The sequence below is a fragment of the Galleria mellonella genome, unplaced genomic scaffold (genome assembly GCF_026898425.1).
Source record: "Galleria mellonella isolate WM207_F2 unplaced genomic scaffold, CSIRO_AGI_GalMel_v1 utg117, whole genome shotgun sequence".
Taxonomy (NCBI): Eukaryota; Metazoa; Arthropoda; class Insecta; order Lepidoptera; family Pyralidae; genus Galleria; species Galleria mellonella.
This window is the reverse complement of record NW_026441980.1, coordinates 1739465-1760329: the sequence shown is the minus strand read 5'-3', so window position 1 is coordinate 1760329 and position 20865 is coordinate 1739465. Positions and strand designations below refer to the sequence as shown.

Genomic DNA, 20865 nt, shown 5'->3' with positions numbered 1-20865 from the left:
GTATTAGCTTTTCGCTCGCTTCATATGCGTGGATTTTAGAAGTAGGAGAATCAATTAAAATGGATCACTTTTAGAAGTCATATCAGGATAAAATATACATCGAGTTTATGAATTAGATCTTCAGTAACACAACTATCTAAATTGCATCTAATTTGGTGCAGTAGTTTTTGCGTAATATAAGAACAAACATATAAACGGAATTTTTTTTTGAAAATTATTGTTTTATCTTTAAGTACTCTTATAAAGCTCCCTCATATTATTTCTTAAATATCTCCCATGTATGTTTGTTTTATTTATTTATTTTATATTTATATTGTTTTATTATATTAGTAAGATACTGCTGTAAATTTTTGGAGGATTTGGAACAATAAAGAATATCTGTTAATATAATTGCTGTTCTTAAATTGTTGCAAAATATTACATGTCAAATATTTTTTTATGTACACAGTAGCCAAAATGTAAATATTCTACCTCAAAATATTACACTATTCTTTTCTGTAGCCATGTATTAATATTACGCAGTTATTTAAACACCGTAACAATAACATTTGAATTGTGTTTGTTCAAGTTGAAAAAAATCCTGTTTATTGAATGGTTCATATTTAAACAACCAATAGAAAATATTTATCAGGCAATGACGCGCCTTTTAATGTCTCGAATCGATTTCCAATTGTACTTGTACCTAAATAAACATAAACTCAAACCTTTTTAGCAGAGACAGAGTAAATTAGATATTTCTGATACAACTGGATTTCTGCACGTTGATAATTCAGGACTAGCTCGTTGGTTTAGGGTATACTTCTGATTTGATTTATCTTTAAATTACACCTGGAATTTGATCGACAAGGTTCACACCCTTGACAATTTTTTTTTTATTAATTTCTAAATATTATTAAGTTTTATCTTTAGCTGTACGGTTTTTACTCTGGAACATTCTATAGTTTTCTTTCAACTTCTCAAAGGTTGACTGTAAGAAATTTTTCTGTGGGATAAGTAAACTAGGTTTTAAACATATGTTGCGCTCCTATTTAAAAAAAAAAAGTTATTTATAAACTTTATTCCATATTTTAAAGGGTAAGTGAAGAAATCTCTTTTTGGTTTAAATATATAATATTAGATATAACAGAAACTAGTTTTTACCCACTACTTCGGACGCGTGGATTTCCGAAATAGGAAACCCAATGAAATAAACTTCTTCAAGTTGATATAAATAAATTTAATTTTTATCCATAAACACATAAATTTTTTTTAAACAACTTTACCTTTATTTTTTATTATGTCAAGATAAAACATACATCTTATTTTAATTTATCCCATCATGAATACAACTTTAAAAGTCACATCCAATTTGATGCAGTAGTTTTTACGTGATACCAGAATAAACATATAGATAGACAAACTAACAGAAAAACATCAAGAAAATATTGTTTTAGCATTTATTACTCTTATTAAGACCAATCATATAAATTTTTCTTAAATACCTCCAATGAAATGAGGATATCCGTAAAAGAACCCAAAATAAACGGTATAGCCCAAAGGATAAGCAATGAGCTGGTCATATAGCTTGAAGAACCGACAACTGATGGGGACGAAAGGTTCTTGAGTGGCAAGCCTGTACGGGTACAGTGTAAGACAACTCCCCACTAGATGGAGCGACGACCTCAAATACATTGCAGGGCATCAGTGAATGCAGGTGGCCTAGGACCGTTCCTTATGGCAGTCTGGGGGGGAAGTCTATGTTCAGTAATGAACAGATGATAGCTGAGATGTTGATGATGATCTCTCATAAACAGACAAAACTTAATTATAATTTTATTATATTAGTAAGTTTTCTGGAAGGGAACTCTTACAGAATTAAGCTTGCCAGTTGTCTGTCATCTTTATTTCATATAAATTATATGAATGTAAATTTTGTGTACAATAAAGTATAAATAAATAAATATTAATAATTTATTAATAAATATTAATTTTAGTATATTTATATTTAAAATTTAAATAATGCTAGGTTTAGATATAGATAAATAGATAGATAGATAGATAATTTATTTGCATTACTTACTTACAGCACACAAATTACAACATACATATACACAAAAAAGCAAGATAACATAAATGATAAAAAAAAAATACACAAAGCTAAATACAATTTTCGTTTGTGAGTGTGCCATAGCATTACATAATGGTACTACAGGACCGACCCCTCAAACACTAGAGCATTCATTGCAACCTGTAAAATGCATAGAATAGCAAACTCTTTAAATATTTTATGATGTGACTGAGAAAAGACATTCCGCTTATATACACATATGTTACTAACATTACAGTATTCTTATATTATTTTTAAAATATTCCTTTTCAAAATAAACTTTTTTGTTTATGTAATTTAAAATGGCAAACAGGCTGACGGCCCACCTGATGGAAAGTGGTAACCGTCGCCTATAGACATAAGCAGTACCATAGACATAAGCAGTACCATGGACATAACAGAGTATACTGTTTCGCTCATGATACCCCCCATGCGCTGCCATTCCTGAGGACTCGGGTGTTATTCCTCTGTAACCTGTAAATTCACTGCCATATCCCATCCTTCAAACCGAAACATAGCCATGCAAACACAACTGCTTCATGGTAGAAACACAAGTGGGATAAGTCCAGGCATACGACTTTTATACAAAGTCTCCATCTTCTTTTAAATCTTAAATTCATTTCCAACCGACTTTAAAAAGAAGGAGATTCGCAAATCGTTTTATACGTTGTATTTTTATGTATGTTGACTCATAACTCCATGAGTTGTAAACAGATTCAGAAAATTCTTTGTTTTTATCTGAAAGACTATTACGTATTGGTCCCATAGAAAGTCTGAAATAGAACGCTTAGCAATAACACCGCCTTTTGTACTACACTATACTTATTGAAAATTTTTCAACAACTCCTGTAATATTAGTGCAATAAAGTGTTAAATAAATAAAAAATAAATAAAGCTAGTCAAAAATTACAAATTTTGTTAGAATCAAAGTTAGTTTTTTTATGGTGTACAACCTTAATTTAATTTTAACATTTATTTATTTATTTATAAATTACTCACCATACTTACAGTATCCCAAAACGTGTAGTGAGCCATAGGTTTATTTTACAAACTTACAAATTTTAAACAACATTTTAAAAATATATCTATTTTGTCATTAAATATATCAATATCTGGCTGCTGAGCGATCAGAGAATTGAGCAGCCATGTTTTATGGAACATGCTTTAGAGCATATTAACATGTCACAAGAGGCTGTACGATTTTATTTTAAATTTTTCTTCCTCATACAGGTAAATGGTACCAGGACGGTGGACTACGACTGCTGTTTAACAGTACCATTGATAGCATCTGCCGGTGACCGTCTAGAAATCGTCGTACAGAGGCTTGCCACGTCCAGGGTAAGTTATAAATGTACCATTTTTATTTTATTGTTAAAAGTTTCGTATGCATACAGTTCTTATATATTTTAATGTAATAACTACTGTGTAATCAGGCTCGTGCTGTGTCACAACCGCTCATGCTTAAGGATCACGAATTGGTCCCGAAACTAGTCGATCTTTGTCGATCTAATTACAAGTTAAACCAGTAGTTATTACATTAAGATACCTCTTTTTTCCTGGAGAAATAGTGAATGATGAAGAGGTAAATGAAAAGATCACTTTCTATCAGGAAAAGCAAGACCAAGCACGAATCCATCATTTAACAAACAGAAAACAGTCTAGTCCACTAAAATTATTCCATTATATTATATATTTTAAGAAAAAATAGTAATGAATCTACTATAGATATATAGAATATGTATAAATGTTCCTTAAATACGTATAAGTAATAATTAAAAAAGTTTTTTCAAATGATATAGTAAAATTATATTTAAAAAATTATTGTCGAATCTCTTGAAAGCTTCAACTTTGTGAACAACACTGGAATTACATTAAGACAATGTTCTTATAAACTATTTAGACGAACAAGCTAACAATTTGTATAATGGTAAACGGTCACTGTAGCCTATGGACGCCTACAATACTAGGGACAACTGCAACATTCAAATCCGTTCAGTAGTTTTTGCGTGAAAGAGTAACAAACATCTATTCATTCGTCAATCGTTATAAACTAACGCATTTATTATATTATACTCGTAATAGGATACTTATAAATTTTACAAGTGCTTATAGGTAGAATAAAACGTTTATTTCAAAGGATGAAACATAAAACAAAAGTATAAAATAACGGCGCACCGTCTTCCAAAGGGAAAGTCAAGAAAATATTACTTATGTAAAATTGAGCAAGAAACCAATAAAGTACCATTTTTTATGTACGAGCAACTTTGTCGTTTTTTTTTTTCTCATGTTACCCTCATTGTAAATTTATTCCGTTTCGATAAAGAAAATTATGTTATATGACATTCCATTTTCAAGTTCGTAACTCGAGGAAGTATTGTGTAAGTCTGACGCCGTGAAAATAACTGTCTTATGTTTGTTACACAAAAGTAGGCTGCTGATAACTTTTAATGATTTTGTTGTTTAAATTGTACGTAGATGAGTGAAGCAGATCTTCTTTGAGTCAGTTAATGATGAGTTTTACGTAACTGCAAATTTACAATACTATTATATTATACATTGCTTAGATTGTATAGTTAGAGAATCGAGTCACAAAAACGGCCTAACTTTGTGTCAGCTAATTCTCTAATTAGCTGACTTCTTTTTTCTATCAGTGTTCTTATACTTATACATACAATGTATCTAGATGTATTTAATAAATAAAATGAGTATTTAGGCATTTAAAAGATGCAGAAATTATAAGACAAAATAAATATAGAAATTATAAGGGATTCACCGATAACTTTGTTATATATATATATATATAAAAAATAATATTTTTTTTTTTTCTATAACACAAACAAAAACTATAATTTGGTTGTAATTTTTTTATTACCTCATAACCCCGTCAGTTGTAAACCGATTTGAAAAATTATTTTTTATCAGAAAGAAGGTATATAGTGTTTTAGTTTATAAATGAAAATAACTAGTTTTGCCACAACTGAAGTCGATTTTTTAGTTCAATCTTATTCTAGTTATTATACTTATATTTCATTCTATTTAACTATTTCAATGACATTTAACAAGGTGGTATTTTACTATAAATGCTACCCATTAAAGCTATGAATGATATCCTTAAATAATAGGTATTAAATTCATGTAGAAAAATATAACCCAAACCGCCTGCCAAGCGTGGCAACTACTTGCAAAACACCTCTTATGGGAGAGGCCCATATCCAGCAGTCAACAGTAAACGACTAATATAATAATAAAAAAAAAAAAAAATACTTGTAACATTTTTTCTTTGTAATTTCATAATACGGAGTATTATACCAGACTTTTACCTAAGAAATATAAAAGTTTAATTATTAATTAACAAAGTATTGTATTAACAATACCAGCTTAATTATTCCTAATATAATGAATAAAATAGTGTTTTATCATGTCTGAAAGTTCATTAATTAAAATTTTAATCCAGAAATTATTATTAAAAAGGTTGTAAAACTAAAACTTTTATACAATATTACTAACTCGCCTTAGCTTTCTTTTAATTTTTCTTTCTATTTAGCTGTAAAATTATAATGAAGTTGAAATATTAATTAATATCCCATAGTAGATAAATTATACATTTAGCACTAAATTTTACCTTTAATATAATAACCATTTAAAATAAACCATCGTACGTATTGTATTTTTTTATACAACATAGAATGTCAAACAAGCTGACGGCCCACCTGATGGAAAGTGGTAACCGTCGCCTATAGACATGAACAGTACCATACCATGGACATAACAGAGTATACTGTTTCGCCCATGATACCCCCCATGCGTTGCCATTCCTGAGGACTCACGTGTTATTCCTCTGTACCCAGTAAATTCACGCCACATTCCACCCTTCAAACCGAAACATAGCCATGCAAACACAACTGCTTCACGGTTGAAACACGAATGGAACAGAGGTATCCAAGCAATCGACTTTTATATAAAATCTCCTTCTGGTAAATAACTGTATGTGTGCTTCTTTTTGTGGAAAAGAATCTTAAATTGTAGAGTACTAAAAATGTAATAAATAGCTAGACTTTTTCTTCATTTGCTTTATTAAGTAATTTTTGTATTTTCAGGATCTGAAGAATCAGAGATTGGATGACAATTCAAGCCCGAGCGACAGTAACATAGTGACAAAAACTATTTAGTGCATAACCCGACTTTAGTGAAATAACACCAAAGACTAAAAAGTTTAGTGTTAATATAGAAAGTACTATTCGATTGTACTTAAATTTAGACTACGTAATTAATGAACTGTGAATGAAAAATGAAATAATTATGATTTTGTTAATAAATAATAATAGTAAAGTATTAAAATTTGTATTTGAAATAAACTTATTAGGAAACGCTACTAATGTTAAATTAACTTTAAATTATACAATTCATTTTGTACATAATACGATGTATTTAGGTTATATTCGATTTTGTACACATAATATGTACTTATATATATTAAAATATGAAATAAGAAGAATACAGAATGAAATTTCCAATATAATATAGTAGAAAATCATATAGAAATGTTACCGGTATTAATGTTATAGATACAATAGAATTGTGCAAGTTTACCGTCTTAAATTATGATCCTACGTAAAGTAATGACAATTATGAACTAGATGTTTAAAAGATGAACTTTCATGAAATGAATAGTAAAATGGTTATAGAATAATAATAGATAGTGATAAACCATTGTAATAATGTGAGTGTAATGAAAAACGCCAGGGTTTCAACGTTGAAATATATAGAATATACTAAAACTGTAGTAACGATTAAAATTTGTCATAGTATAATAGTTAAAATATTAAACTATTTAATAACTATAAATATTACCATTCTAACTGATGATGTAAACACAGAAAATGAAGTTATAATTGATAGGGATGAATTGGATATTATGATAATGTTGCAAATATTACTTTGTTTAAGTCAATGTTTAATAATCCCAAAATGTGCCTATATGTTGTGCATAGTTAATTAGGAATATAGCATTGTATTATTAAATTAATAATTTAATAAACTGGATAGCAATGAATAAATTCTAGACTTGAGTGTTAAAATTAACTGGAGTTTATTTGTTAAATTCATCTAATTGAAATACATAGTCGGTTATTTTGCATTTGATGTTAACATATTATTAAGAAGTAATATTTACTTAGTAGAAAAACATGTAATGTACCTACATATGTCCGAAAACTCAAAAATTCATTAATATTTTTCTATCATCACGATTTTTTTCTGTTTCAACGAAACTACAATTAAAGTCCTTTTAATTAATGGCAAGTTTTTATTTCATTATTCTATAAATATACAAACTTGAAACTTGTATAATTTATAGTGAAACAGTTGTTTGCTTATTTTGTAAATTGGAATCAGCAAATTTCGGTCCATTTATTGTTTGAACGCGAGCCAAAATATTTTTCTCATTCTAAATTTCACATCCTTTCGCACGGTTTGGGAGTTTTGCTACTTAAATGTATGTTTATGTTTCTGTGTTTGCTGGTGTTTCTACTCGAATTTTTAAAGCGCAAAAGTGTAATCCTATTTCAATTTTATTTCAACTGAATAATGTTGAGTTTCGAACAGCATTATAATTGACTCGTGAATACTTATTTGAAATATTCCGTATCACACGATGTTTTTAATTACTTACCGACAGATAAATGTAATATGACTATCCCAATTATGATGTAAATAATTTAATAACCAAGATTTAGTAGTGATATTGTTGATACATCAGACTGATAGGAAATGTAATAGCTTAGAAATTCTGTATATTAATATAATAGTGTGATTTATATGATGTCGTTTTTCAAAACCATGATGCATTGTATTTAACATTGGACACTTTAATAAGTTTAACTAGAATACAGAATGACTTTGAGTGTTACAATATAGCTAATAGTGACGGTTTGTTGTAGATAGTGAAAGATAAACTATTAACAATTCGAATATTTTCTTTGGGCAATATTTTGTAATAATAAAATCGAAATTTGAAAATTTCTAAATTGTTGTTATTTGACAATAATTTTACTTTTGAAAAGTTAAAATGTAATATCAACCGCTTTAGGGTTGACTATAAAAAAATATTTTAAATAAATAAAAAATAGTTTATTTCCAAAACATTATTACACTTACAAAAAAGGTTAATACAGAGTAAAATAACATATATTGAAGGAGAAAGTGTTACGCAATGTTTGCCAAAATGGTCCCCGCTCAGCGTTATGCCGCAGTCGAAGAGCTACAGCGTTGATTTTGATATATATTTGAATCAAATAAGCATATATAAAATACTAGTCTACGTGAATATTACACACTTATTACGTAATCTAATGCTCTAAAATAACAATAATGTTTTTTTTTATATACATTTTAAATCTCTCTTCTTACTTTTATTTAATGTTTATCAAAATTTATACAAAAATTAATAATATTCAACAAAATTAAATATTATATCAAAGAGATTTAATTTGCAAATCTGATATTTCTTGTTACAAAGAATAACTTTTTACTGTCAACCCTAAGCAGATGAAATATGGTACGTTTTTATGTTGGGAATTATTATGTCAGGATATTGTTATATCCTTACTTTATTTAATAGCAGTACTGATGAAAAATACTGATGGAAAATATAATATCAGTACTCGGAATTTATTTTGTTCATTTTTAAACTCACGATTAAGATATTTATTTACTTCGTATATATTTATTAAAGAATAATTAAGTCATAGTACTGTTTGAAATACCAAAAATGTTTTTCTAGCTTTTTGTTTTATTCATTACATTAATGAAAGATTTTTGAATGGAATGTTTGTTTTTTTTTTAAATAAATTATTAAATCCGTTTTTTATAAACGTAAAAATCGTGTTTCGATCAATCTTCAGCAGCGAGACGGTCAACATTCGCCCATATTTATATATAGGTAGTAATTTTTTACATTTTATTTTTGTACCCTTAACTGTAAGACTAATTTACATTATTGTCAATTAATGTGTCATTAATTGAGAAATAGCAGTGAGCATAGATGCTACATTCGAATTAATAAAATGATATGCGTGATTGAACCTTAGTTTCTTTTTTTCTATACATATGTGTATATTTATCTTCATATGTGTATCGTGTAAGTGGTCCTAAAATAGAATAGGCCATCCATTCCTTTCCTGTGGATGTTGTAAGAGTCGACTAAGGGAGGGCGAGAGAGGCAACAGCGTCCCTCTTAAAATATCTCCAAAGCCTAACTGCGTTTGCCTATCCGCCTGCCAAGCGTGGCAGCTATTGGCAAAACTCCCCTTATGGGAATGGCTTATGTTCAGCAGTGGCTAATTAGTGGCTGAAATAATAAAAAATAATATGTATCTTATTATACTTACCTATGTATTTTCATCTTAGATTATATAGATAGAGTATCTCCATACAAATACTTCGAGAAAAACGGGTCAACTTTTTATACAATTTTGTGTGATATAAGTTATGAGTGATTCCTTTATAAATTCTATATTTATTTTGTTTTATAAATTCTGCACTTTTTCATTTTACTTATTAAATAATTAAATATAGATAAGTCAAGATGCATTGTTTGCGTAAATACAAAGAACATTAGTAAAAAAAAGGAGCTAGCTAATTTGACAATTAGCTGACAAAAAGTTGACCTAACTAATTCTAACTGCGATTGCCTATCCGCCTGCCAAGCGTGGCAACTACTGGCAAAACACTCCAAGGGGGAGACTTATGTTCAGCAGTGGACAGTTAAACGCTGACGATCATGATGATAGCGAAGCAGATAACACAGCAGTACAAGTTACTTAATGCGCCCCGGCTCAATTTGGAGCGCAAAAGTCGGCGCTTTCAAATGAGTCTGAAGTTACTGAGCTGACGCAAGAAAAATCGTTGAGTTACCCATCCCTAAAAAAGAGACACACGAACAGCTCAACTGACGGTAAGTAATCACAATAATCCCTAGACACTAACAACACCAGAAGACTTTCCTGTATATTAAAAAGGCCGGCCTTTTAAAAGGCGTACATTATAACGAAATAGTACATTATACTGCAGCGGCCAGCAACTGAGGCATTGATGGACGAACGCGCAAATGTGAGCCGAGGCGTAGCCGAGGCACACATATGTGAGTCCATCAATGCCTAGTTGTGGCCAAAGCTTGTATAGTACTTTTCTCAAACAATACGCGGAAATTAAAAACACAATTTTACTTTAATAATTTTTCGCGCCATAATGTTCCTTTGTTTTTTTTTTCAATAAACAGCTTTCTATTTGCAAGCCAGTTCGGAATTTAAATGAAACTTTTTATTAGTTACCTCCTTGGTACCCATGTTTCGAAGTAAAAGGTCATTCCATTTTTAAATTACAGGACAGATATGAGTTTACATAGTAATTTATCTGGCCGCAAAACACGAAAGATATAGATTTTCATACAACTTTTGCCGGCCGCTTCCCGCATGTATCTGGCCAGTACGGCAATTTTGATTTATCTCTGAGAAGAATGTCAAAATAATGCTCCCATTTCCAAGCATGTTTGAGAAATAATTATTTATTGAAATTAATTAGAACAACAATGTGTATAATTAAATATAATTACATCACACCGGAAAAACAATTATTGTGCAATTCAGATAAATTAGAACCGTTAAAATCCACCAAAACATTAACGAGCCAACCTCTAAAATACACAAATCCCGCCCCGAACAACACAGCCCTGTAAATACAGATTATTCACACTACGAATTTAGCGCGCCGTGATAAAACCCATTGAAATCTCCATTAATCCACCCTATATAGCAACTGGGAATCGAAAGAGTGATTTTGTTAATATTATTGGTACGGAATCGCTGATTGGTAAATTGACTTTAATCTAATACGAAGTATAATCAATAAATATACAATAAATATCTTGTGGTGATTTGTGAGGAAGAGATTGGACTGTATATATGTATATTGGTGATATTAATTAAAGATATACTCAAGTTCCAAGTACGAACAGTATCTACGTTTTGTGGTGAAAAATTTGATGATAGATTGATGGTAATGATGACAGTTTATTTAATTTAACTAAATTTTCAACGCCTTATTGTGGTGAAATATTAGGGAGATATTGGACGATAAATTGATTGTAAAAATGATTACGATTATAATCATCACTACATAGTATAAATCAAAGTGGCTGTCGCTGTCTGTCCGTCCTTATGTATGGTTAAATCTTTAAAATTACGCAACAGATTTTGAAGTGTTTTTTTTTTTATAGATAGAGTGAAGAGGAAGTCAAGAGGAAGGTTTATATGTATAATACATGCATAATATCGTGAGAAATACTGATAATTTTAAAGGTTTCTAATGTGATGTGATGTAAAATATATACTGAAGTTCGATTTATGAACTATATCTATATTTTGTGGTGAAAAATTTGATGATAGATTGATTGTCATGATGATGATGATAATTAAAGTTTTATTCAAGTTTGTTGTATTAAAATTTTCAACAGCATATTGTGGTGAAATATTTATTGATTGTAAGAATGATGATGATGGTCATTAAAGTTGTACTCAAGTTAGATCTATTAACAATATCTACATCACATTGTGGTGAAATATTAAGGAGAGATTAGACAATAGATTGATTGAAACATTGATATGTTAAGCCTATTAATGTAGCTGAAAGTTAAATGGGTCGTAATGACGATTATGAAGGACAATGTTATATTGAAGTTTGACAAGCTAACTACTCACCTGATGGAAAGTGGTAACCGTCGCCTATAGATATGAACAGTACCATGGACATAACAGAGTATACTGTTTTGCCCATGATACCCCCCATGCGTTGCCATTCCTGAGTACTATGGTGTTATTCTTCCATATCCTGTAAATTCACTGCCATATACCAACCTTCAAACCGAAACACAGCCATGCAAACAACTGATTCACGATAGAAACATGAATTGGACAGAAGCACCAAAGCAAACAACTTTTATACAAAGTCTCCCTCTGGTAAATAAATTGTGTGATTACCAACCTATGTATTTGATCTATATTTCTTTCTTTTTTATTATTTTTTTTTTAGTGGTATTTCGCGGCTCACTTTTGGCCACAACAGATTATCAGTGTTTTGCTCTTTTTAGGGCAAAGCAAAAAGCTGAGTTGTGGCCATTTTGCATTACTGTGGCACACGCATGAAGAAGAAAAATTTTATTATGCATTCTGATTTTGTTTTTGGTTTTTTTTTTTTTAATCTTTTGTACATGTATCTTTTTTATCTTTTTTCACATTGCTTTTGTGTCTTTTGTTTGTGTGCTGTAAGTTATGCAAATAAATTATCTATCTATCTATCTATCTATCTAACCATTGTACTAATACTAGTTTATATTATTTTGTAATACTATCTTACGATCTAGTGTGGCTACTAAGCCGTACTACTAAGTTACTATTAATACTTATCTATTATTTGTAATCGTATATTGTCATTGTAAATACTAAATTGTTATTTTAAGCAATTCTGATTCACTAACACACTGACACTATTATATAGACTCTACAGTAATATATACACATACTATACCTGCACAAATAGTGTAAGAACAATTCGAAATAATCTTAAGATCATTTCAAATTGTTTAAAAAAAAAAATGGGTAAAAAACCTGTTTGCGCGTACCCTTATTTTTATATATTTTTAAGTAAAATGAATATAAATTTATTCTTATTTATAGACATTCCAAAAACACATGGCTTTGGCCCGTGTCTAAAACTACCTCTAAATGAGAGATATAACAAATTAAATAAAAATAATAATAATAATCGGTACCTAGTGCTAAATTCATTTCCCTTGATCCTATCCTATCTAATCACCGTCATCGTCTTTACCTCCGAGTTACAATGTGACCTCCGCAATCGACGAGCAACTACGTAGAAAAAAATATTAATAACATTGTTGTACTGTAAATGTGGTTACCGCTTTAATAATTTGAAGTGCTGTGTTTGTAGACAATATTGTGTGTGTACATTGGTGATAAAGTGACGGAAGGAATCAAGGCGCCCGCACAGGACGTCATATAATAGCTAACGACAAGACGGTGAGTCCTTATATCCTTTCGTTATCTTTGTCACACCTAAATTTGTTTCCTATAAAACCCATCAAAACCATAAAACATAAAACAAAAAAAGAATGAAGATTATAGTTACGTTTTAAACACATGCTATATAGAGAATCTTAAAATGTAAATGATTCTATATTTTAAAATAAGCGTCCTGAATTATAATCCGAACCTTTCATTTGAACGGCGAAATTCACTTGAAATACTTATATATTCTGTTAGTGAACATAATATATTAATAAATCATAACATATTAATAAATCATAAGCATGCCCTCACAGTCAGAATTAATGTCCCAATTCTATATGCTGGTAGGAAACATTTGTAGCTAATTTTATTAGCAATTATAATTTCGTATCTCGGTATAATTACCTAATGATTTATATCCTGCGAACTAATAAAATCAAACGTCATTATTCAGTTGAGCAATGACGCGTGTTAAATGATTCTCATATATTTTAACTAACATTTATTTAGTTACAAAAGTTATTTTTAATTTTTGACTAGCATTATTCTCTCTTACTAACGTACGCTACTTTGTACACGAAATATTCAGAAGTAGTAAAACCAATGGACTATTTCTAAATGACGTATAATAAAAAAGTACACCAGATTTTAAGTTAAAATTTTAAGAACACATGTAAAAACTGTATCCAATTTGATGCAGCAGTTTTTTGTGTATAATGACTAATAATAAACTTTATAATATAATGATAAGACGTTAGTATGTTTTTTCAATCGTCTTTGAAAAGAAGAATGTTCTCGATACAGTTGTATTTTTTTTTTATTTATTACCTCATACTCCGTCAGTTGTAAACTGATTTGGAAAAAATATTTTTTAACAGTTTGGTCCTATAGAAGTTTTATTCAAATCGATTTTGTAGTTTAGATTTTAAATCAAAATAACTGGTTTTGTCAAAATTTAAGCATGTATTGTTTTGTGAAACACAATCTTAATTATTATGTAGTATTTACCAGTATCTATTGTACTTATTAAATACTTCTGTCATCTTTAACGTTTTACCAGGGGGAGACTTTGTACAAAAGACGTTTGCTTGGTTACCTCTGTTCCGTTCGTGTTTCAACCGTAAAGCAGTTGTGTTTGCATGGCTGTTTCGATTTTAAGGGTTATAGCGTGAATTTAGAGGGTACAGAGAAATAACACCTGAGTCCTCAGGAATGGCAATGCATGGCGGGTATCATGGGCGAAACAGTATACTATGTTAATTCCATGGTACTGCTCATGTCTATAGACGACGGTTACCACTTTCCATTAGGTGGGTCGTCAGCTTGTTTGCCATTCTAAATTGTAAAAAAAAAGAAAAAACTTTACTTTCCTCTTCAATTAATAGACGGAACAGTTCCAAGCGACTTACATTCACTGACTCACTGGAATACATTTGAGGTCATCGCTCTATATAATCTTTTAGAACTTTAAGAAAATAAATTATACGATCCACATGAGGGCACACAGAGAAAGCTTAATAAAGTCGTACATAAGCAAATGGAAGCACGCGTTAAACACAGGCGAAGTTAGATGAATGTTTTGCTGAAGTGGCGACCTGAAATTATTTATTCACCAAAACTCACTCGTGCACGATTAAGCGTAGTTGTGTCCAAGTTCAAATAGCCTGTTTCATCACCACTACACATAAAGTTTCAGACAAAAGACTATTTCTAGCATGAAATTAACAGATAATATATAATTATACTTCAAACACAACGGCAGCGTGAATTTTGGAGAAATGAAAATGGTAAGTGTAATGTATTTGTAAACTCTACAGCATTATTTAAATTCATAGGACATACCAATTTTTAACATGGGATACAAAAACTAACGTAGCCATGGACGTTGGACTTTTTTTCCTTATCCACGTAATGATTACATGGAAAAATGCAACAAAAACTAACACAAATTTATTATTGAGTAAAAGTTAACCGTAGCAATTTGTAAAAAAAATTTGATATTTAGATAAAAATAAAAAAAAAAACTGCATCGATTCTCGATCAAAACCTCTTGGATTCAATTTAAAGGTTCAATATTTAAAAATTGTATAAGTAACATAGTTTAAGTCAATTGTTACTAACAAAAATGGAACTTAGTAATCCGTAAATAAAGAAAATATTATATTATTATATTATTATTATAATATTTTTCTGTTTTTTTTTTTCATTCTTCGTCTGCGTTTCTCCTCTGATTTCTTCAAATAAATCTAGTATAGCGACAAATTTAATTAATATAATATGAAATAGGAAATTGGATAAACCCATGACATTCCTAATTATTTGTAATTTATAGACGTTTATTCTCTTTGAGGTTACAACATTTTAAACTAAATTGTCAATTGTCAACAGTTTACTTGATGAAAATGAGTATAGACTGTTGATAGAACTTACTGAAAATGTATACAAACAAATAAGTGATCTGACCATAAGACAGTTTATTGATATCCAACAGTAATATAAATAAAAAATCGATAAAATGATTGATCATTGGATTTGTCAGCAGTATGCTTTAAAGAATGTTGCCGTTTGATCCTGTCATAGAATGGACCATCTCTTCGGTTCCCGTAAGTGTTGTAAAAGGCAACTAAAGGAACTCGATGGTCGAGTGATGGGCAGTAGCGTCCCTCTTAAAACATCACCAAAGCCCAATTGCGGTTGCAAACCTACCCGTCAAGCATCGCAACTATCGGTAAAATTCCCCAGTAATGAAATATGTTCAGAAGTGGACAGTTAATGACTAATAAATAATGATAATGATGATTTAAAGATTATTTCTATATTCATTTCAACAAAACTTGGCTACCTTTAAACCTTTTTATCTTTAAATTCTATTAAAACATCTTATGGAAAGATCTTACGTCTACTATTAGCAATCCGTGCTTCACACCAAAATGTTTCTCGTATAGTTAATTTTCGTAGATCAAAAAATATATTTTATTTGTTGGAAAACAAATTTACTAGATAACCTTTAAACATATTTTGAACTACCTGGCACGCTCCAACCGTAGCACCTTATCAATAAATCTGCGATGCTCATTAAAAACGCTTCAAATATTCACGTCACGTCCCGTGCGGCTGTCCACCGGCCGTTTGCTTTCATCAACCCCATCTATCATATCATTGGCGACTTTATCATGATGTCGTATAAACTATTTTGCTATAAATCCTTCTGCAACGTCTATTTTTATACCAGCACTATCTTGCTGGCGCACCGTGGCAGTGCCGGCGGCTGCACAAAATTCCCATTTTCCACACGATTCCCCACAAATTAATGCGCCGAATCCGTCGGCGCCTCGGCAATTTATGAACGGATTTGCATCTAACAAACTTAAGTTCTTCTCGGTCGAACGATGATTGCAATTTAATAATAAGTCTAAGGAGTAACGAGAACTTAAAGGTGATTGGTTTACATATCAAATAATATATAAATAAAAATAGTTATTGGTTAGTAAGCGCATAGTTTAAGAAAATCTGGGACGTTTTGGCTAATTTTTAGTTTAATGTGTTCGTAATATAAAAGAAACATTAGAATTTGACAATTAGCTGACAAAAAGTTGACCCATTTTTGAGACTCGAAATAGAGCACTATTTATATAATCTTTATATATAAGCTTCACCAATCTAATATATTTATTATTAGATTGGTGAAGCTTATATATTTAGTGTATAAGCTTTACCAATCTATATTTATTTACAGTATAACCAGCTTAACAAATAGTTAATGTTATTCTCCGACTTCTATTTCACTTAATGTGGATTACTAATAAATTAGCTAGCTAGATGTGATTTAACCTTAAGCCTATCTCGGGATTAAGGTATTTATACATATACAGGGAGTGTAACTAAAACAAGATTTACCTTGAGGTACGACGGTAACGCAGTTACTATGTTTACAGGTGAGGATAAATAGAAAGAGATAGGTCGCCGCAGTGAAATAGGTGCTGGAAATGATATTATATGTATTTTACTAAAATTGGTGTTAATTTTACGGAAATCTGTATCACTGATTAATGATTTAATTAGAATTATCTTGTTTAATTCCGCCACTATAAGGCGTGCGACTGCCAACAATTGAGGCTAACTACAATTGATAGAGGTTTCCTACTAGTTATCAATATCTAGCCGTTATTCAGTCTACACACATGTTTCAACATGTGTTTGACCTCTAAACGAGACATAATCAAACAATTAATCGATCTAAACTGAAACTGTAGAGATTTGACTCAATAATTCTAATCAACTATGTAGCAATATTATTTGACAAAGAAAACGATAAAACGATAAAAATAAAGAAAAATATTTTACGAATATTTATTTAATATTAAATAAGTGAGGGAATATAATTCACCGTGTGTGTCCCGATATAGAATGGGCCAACCCTTCCTTTCCCGTAGGTGTCATAAGAGGCGACTAAGGGAGAGCGAGGGATGAGCAACAACGTCCCTCTTAAAACATCTCTAAAAGCCAAACTGCGGTTGCTAACCCGCCTGCCAAGGGTGGCAAATACTGGCAAATCTTCCCTTATGGGTAAGTCTTATGTCCAGCAGTAGACAGTTAACGGCTGAATTGATAAATAATAAAAAATAAGTGGAGAAGTAATCGTTAGTAACACTATACCCGGTCAGGCCAATCACCTTGCCGTCTGAAATCATCGTGTATAAGTCCAAGTGAATTCATCTCGTTGGTTTAATTAACTCGCCTTTTTTTATCTCACCTATCACCCGTCACTGGTTTTCCACCAGCGTATACCGTTAACGCCCATTAAAAAAATACTAGACAAATTGTGAATAAATAACGACTAAAAACGATAATTCTAAATTCTCAAAAATTATTCGTTTCGAATCATCATTAATACCCATTTATCTTATCCCACTAAATCATTAACATTTTTAAGAGACTGGGTGTCCCTTAAAAGATGTTAATGAACACTAAATACTTGACACTCGCGAATCTTCATTCCCCGTTGTTTATTAATACAAGTTCTATTAACATATAAACAAATAAATAAATAAATAAACATATTAATCAAGCTTTTGTTTGCGAAACATTGGAGTACGTAAAATATTATTAAAGTCCAAAATACATTAACAAAATTTATATTACAAATTTAAACATCTGAATATAGCCCATTTGAAGTTAGCTGTATAATGTTTTTGTCTGATAAAAAAAAGAAAAAATTGGTTATTATAAATAGGGATTATATTATTCAAACATTATTTCTTGCGAAACTAAGTCAAGGGATTAATCTTCAGAATTCCTCTGAACATCCCACGTAATAAGCCAGGCCCGGGCAATATAGATAAAATAGACAAAAACCGGCCTAGGTTAATTTTTATTTAATTTAGGTTTTATGACGCATCCAGTTATTTTACGGGTCTCGTAAGAGGCTTACTTTGCGGAGGTGTAAGTTAGTACAGATAATTAGAAAGGAAACGGTAAAGTCGTGGGGGAAACTTAGCGATCAATGCAGGGAAAACTCTTCAACATACTCATCAAATTAGATTCCGATGGAATACTAATGTATTATTTATAAAACAGCTTGGTTGTGTCTGTTGTAAATCTTTACTGTACATATTTCGCTTTGGACACATTTGCGGAATCAATGGAATCTTTGACAATTTACTTTTTTTTTATAACACAGGGAGTAAACGAGCATGCGCCTCACCTGATGGTAAGTGACTACCGCCGCCCATGATCACTCACAACACTAACGGCATTGCAGATGTGCTGCTAGCCTTTTAAAAAGGAATATGCTCTTTTTTTGAAGGCTATGGTGTCGTATCGGTTCGGAAATACTGCTGTTGAAAGTTGAGTCCAAAAAGTGGTAGTGCGTGAAAGAAAGTGTCTTGAAAAACGCACGGGGTAGAACCGCCATTCATCCAGGTAGTTGGGATGGAACTTTAGTTTGTGGCGGGTTGTACGATGGTGAATATCTGCAACAGGTATCAATTCGAACAAGTCCTCAGAACATTATCCATGATATATTCGATTTTTATTTGGATGCCATCTTAGTTTTTTCCTCCAGATGATCAAAAAGCTGAACGAATCCCTTAAAGTCTTCTAATGTATTGGAATGATATTGAGGTGAAAATACTGTTAGTAATGAGGTTATGGACACCATTAATATAATACGCCCTATTAGGTTAATCTCCTTGGGATTCCTCTTAGAAACCATTGTGGTAGATATCAAGATAATTCATTAGTGAATCCATGAAAAACCAACTGATTTGTTTTCATCCTCACCTTTTATCAAATATAAATTTGATAGACTAGATAACATGCGAGAATTTCTTATTATTATTATTATAATTAATTCAAAACTGTGATAAATCTTTATTTAATATTATAAATATTTTACTTAACTAGACGTCCTGTCTAAATTCACATCACTGGTCAGTTCTTTAGAATAATTTTTCATTCAATAATAAATATATACATATGCACCAATACACAAATATACGCATACACATACACATACATACATACATATACGTATACACACACATACACACACGCACGCACGCACGCACGCACGCACGCACGCACGCACGCACGCACGCACGCACACACACACACACACACACACACACACACACACACACACACACACACACACACACACACACCACACACACACACACACACACACACACACAGCTAAATCAGCTCATAAAAGAAGTTAAGAAGATATTAAGTTTACTTGACGTAACGTTACGTTTAAAAAATATGCAGAAAAGCTCAATAATATATCAAAAGCAAGTCATTGGCTTACAATTTGAATAACCCCTTTTCTATAGGCTGTTTTTGTACAATTGAATATATCCATTAGACCGAATGACGCATTATATGCACAAGTTATATTGTATACAATATATATTGTATATAAATAACAAATATACTTACACATATATGACATATACTATGTTATATACGAAATTGAGAACATTACACTGAACTGAACATGTTAATATGTTCAGTTTCTATATTATGATCGATAACTGTGGTCTATACAGGGCCCAAATCACATTATTTTTTAAGTAAAACCTCCTCATTAATGCCCCCGTCTTACTCTCTAATCGTTTAACAGACTTTTTCTACTAATGATTAATATTTTTACTCATCATCTTCATGTCGTAATATCTTCATATCATATATGGCGTGAATTTACTGGGTACAAAGGAATAACACCTGAGTCCTCAGGAATGGCAACGCATGGGGGGTATCATGGGCGAAACAGTATACTCTGTTATGTCCATAGTACTGCTCATGTCTATAGGCGACGGTTACCACTTTCCATCAGGTGGGCCGTCAGCTTGTTTGCCATTCTAAGTTGTATAAAAAAAAATATCAGCCGTTAACTTTCCTCTGCTGAATATAAGCTTCCTTCAGTGAGATTTCTTAGTCGTCTTTTACTACACCCACAAGAAAAGAAGGCGTGACCCATTTTATGACAGAACCACAAAGCATAAATGGGCTACCCCTTTCTATTCTCACTCACAGTGTACCATAAATGCAAAATAAAACATAATTGTTTTAAAAAAAATGTTATAATAAAATGTGTAAGTATTTTTTTACATTCATGGGAGATGTAGGTTTTCCAACATCTCGTGTCTCTTAAACTATTTACAGTACCCTGGTCCACTTCCACTCTTCACGAAC

At 31.0% G+C, this 20865-nt stretch overlaps 1 protein-coding gene across 3 annotated transcripts in view; it reads left to right on the top strand.

Annotated features, from left to right (window-relative positions):
- The window catches only part of LOC113523102 (glutamate receptor-interacting protein 2), a 465085-nt gene extending 456159 nt beyond the window's left edge, over positions 1-8926 (top strand). For all 3 annotated transcript variants that reach the window (XM_052894828.1, XM_052894823.1, XM_052894836.1), the window contains 2 exons: positions 3317-3424; positions 6184-8926. In XM_052894828.1, coding sequence (XP_052750788.1) covers positions 3317-3424; positions 6184-6255 — 180 coding nt within the window. In that variant the 3' untranslated portion in view covers positions 6256-8926. The remainder of the gene's footprint in view (positions 1-3316; positions 3425-6183) is intronic.
- Positions 8927-20865: the final 11939 nt, after the last annotated feature.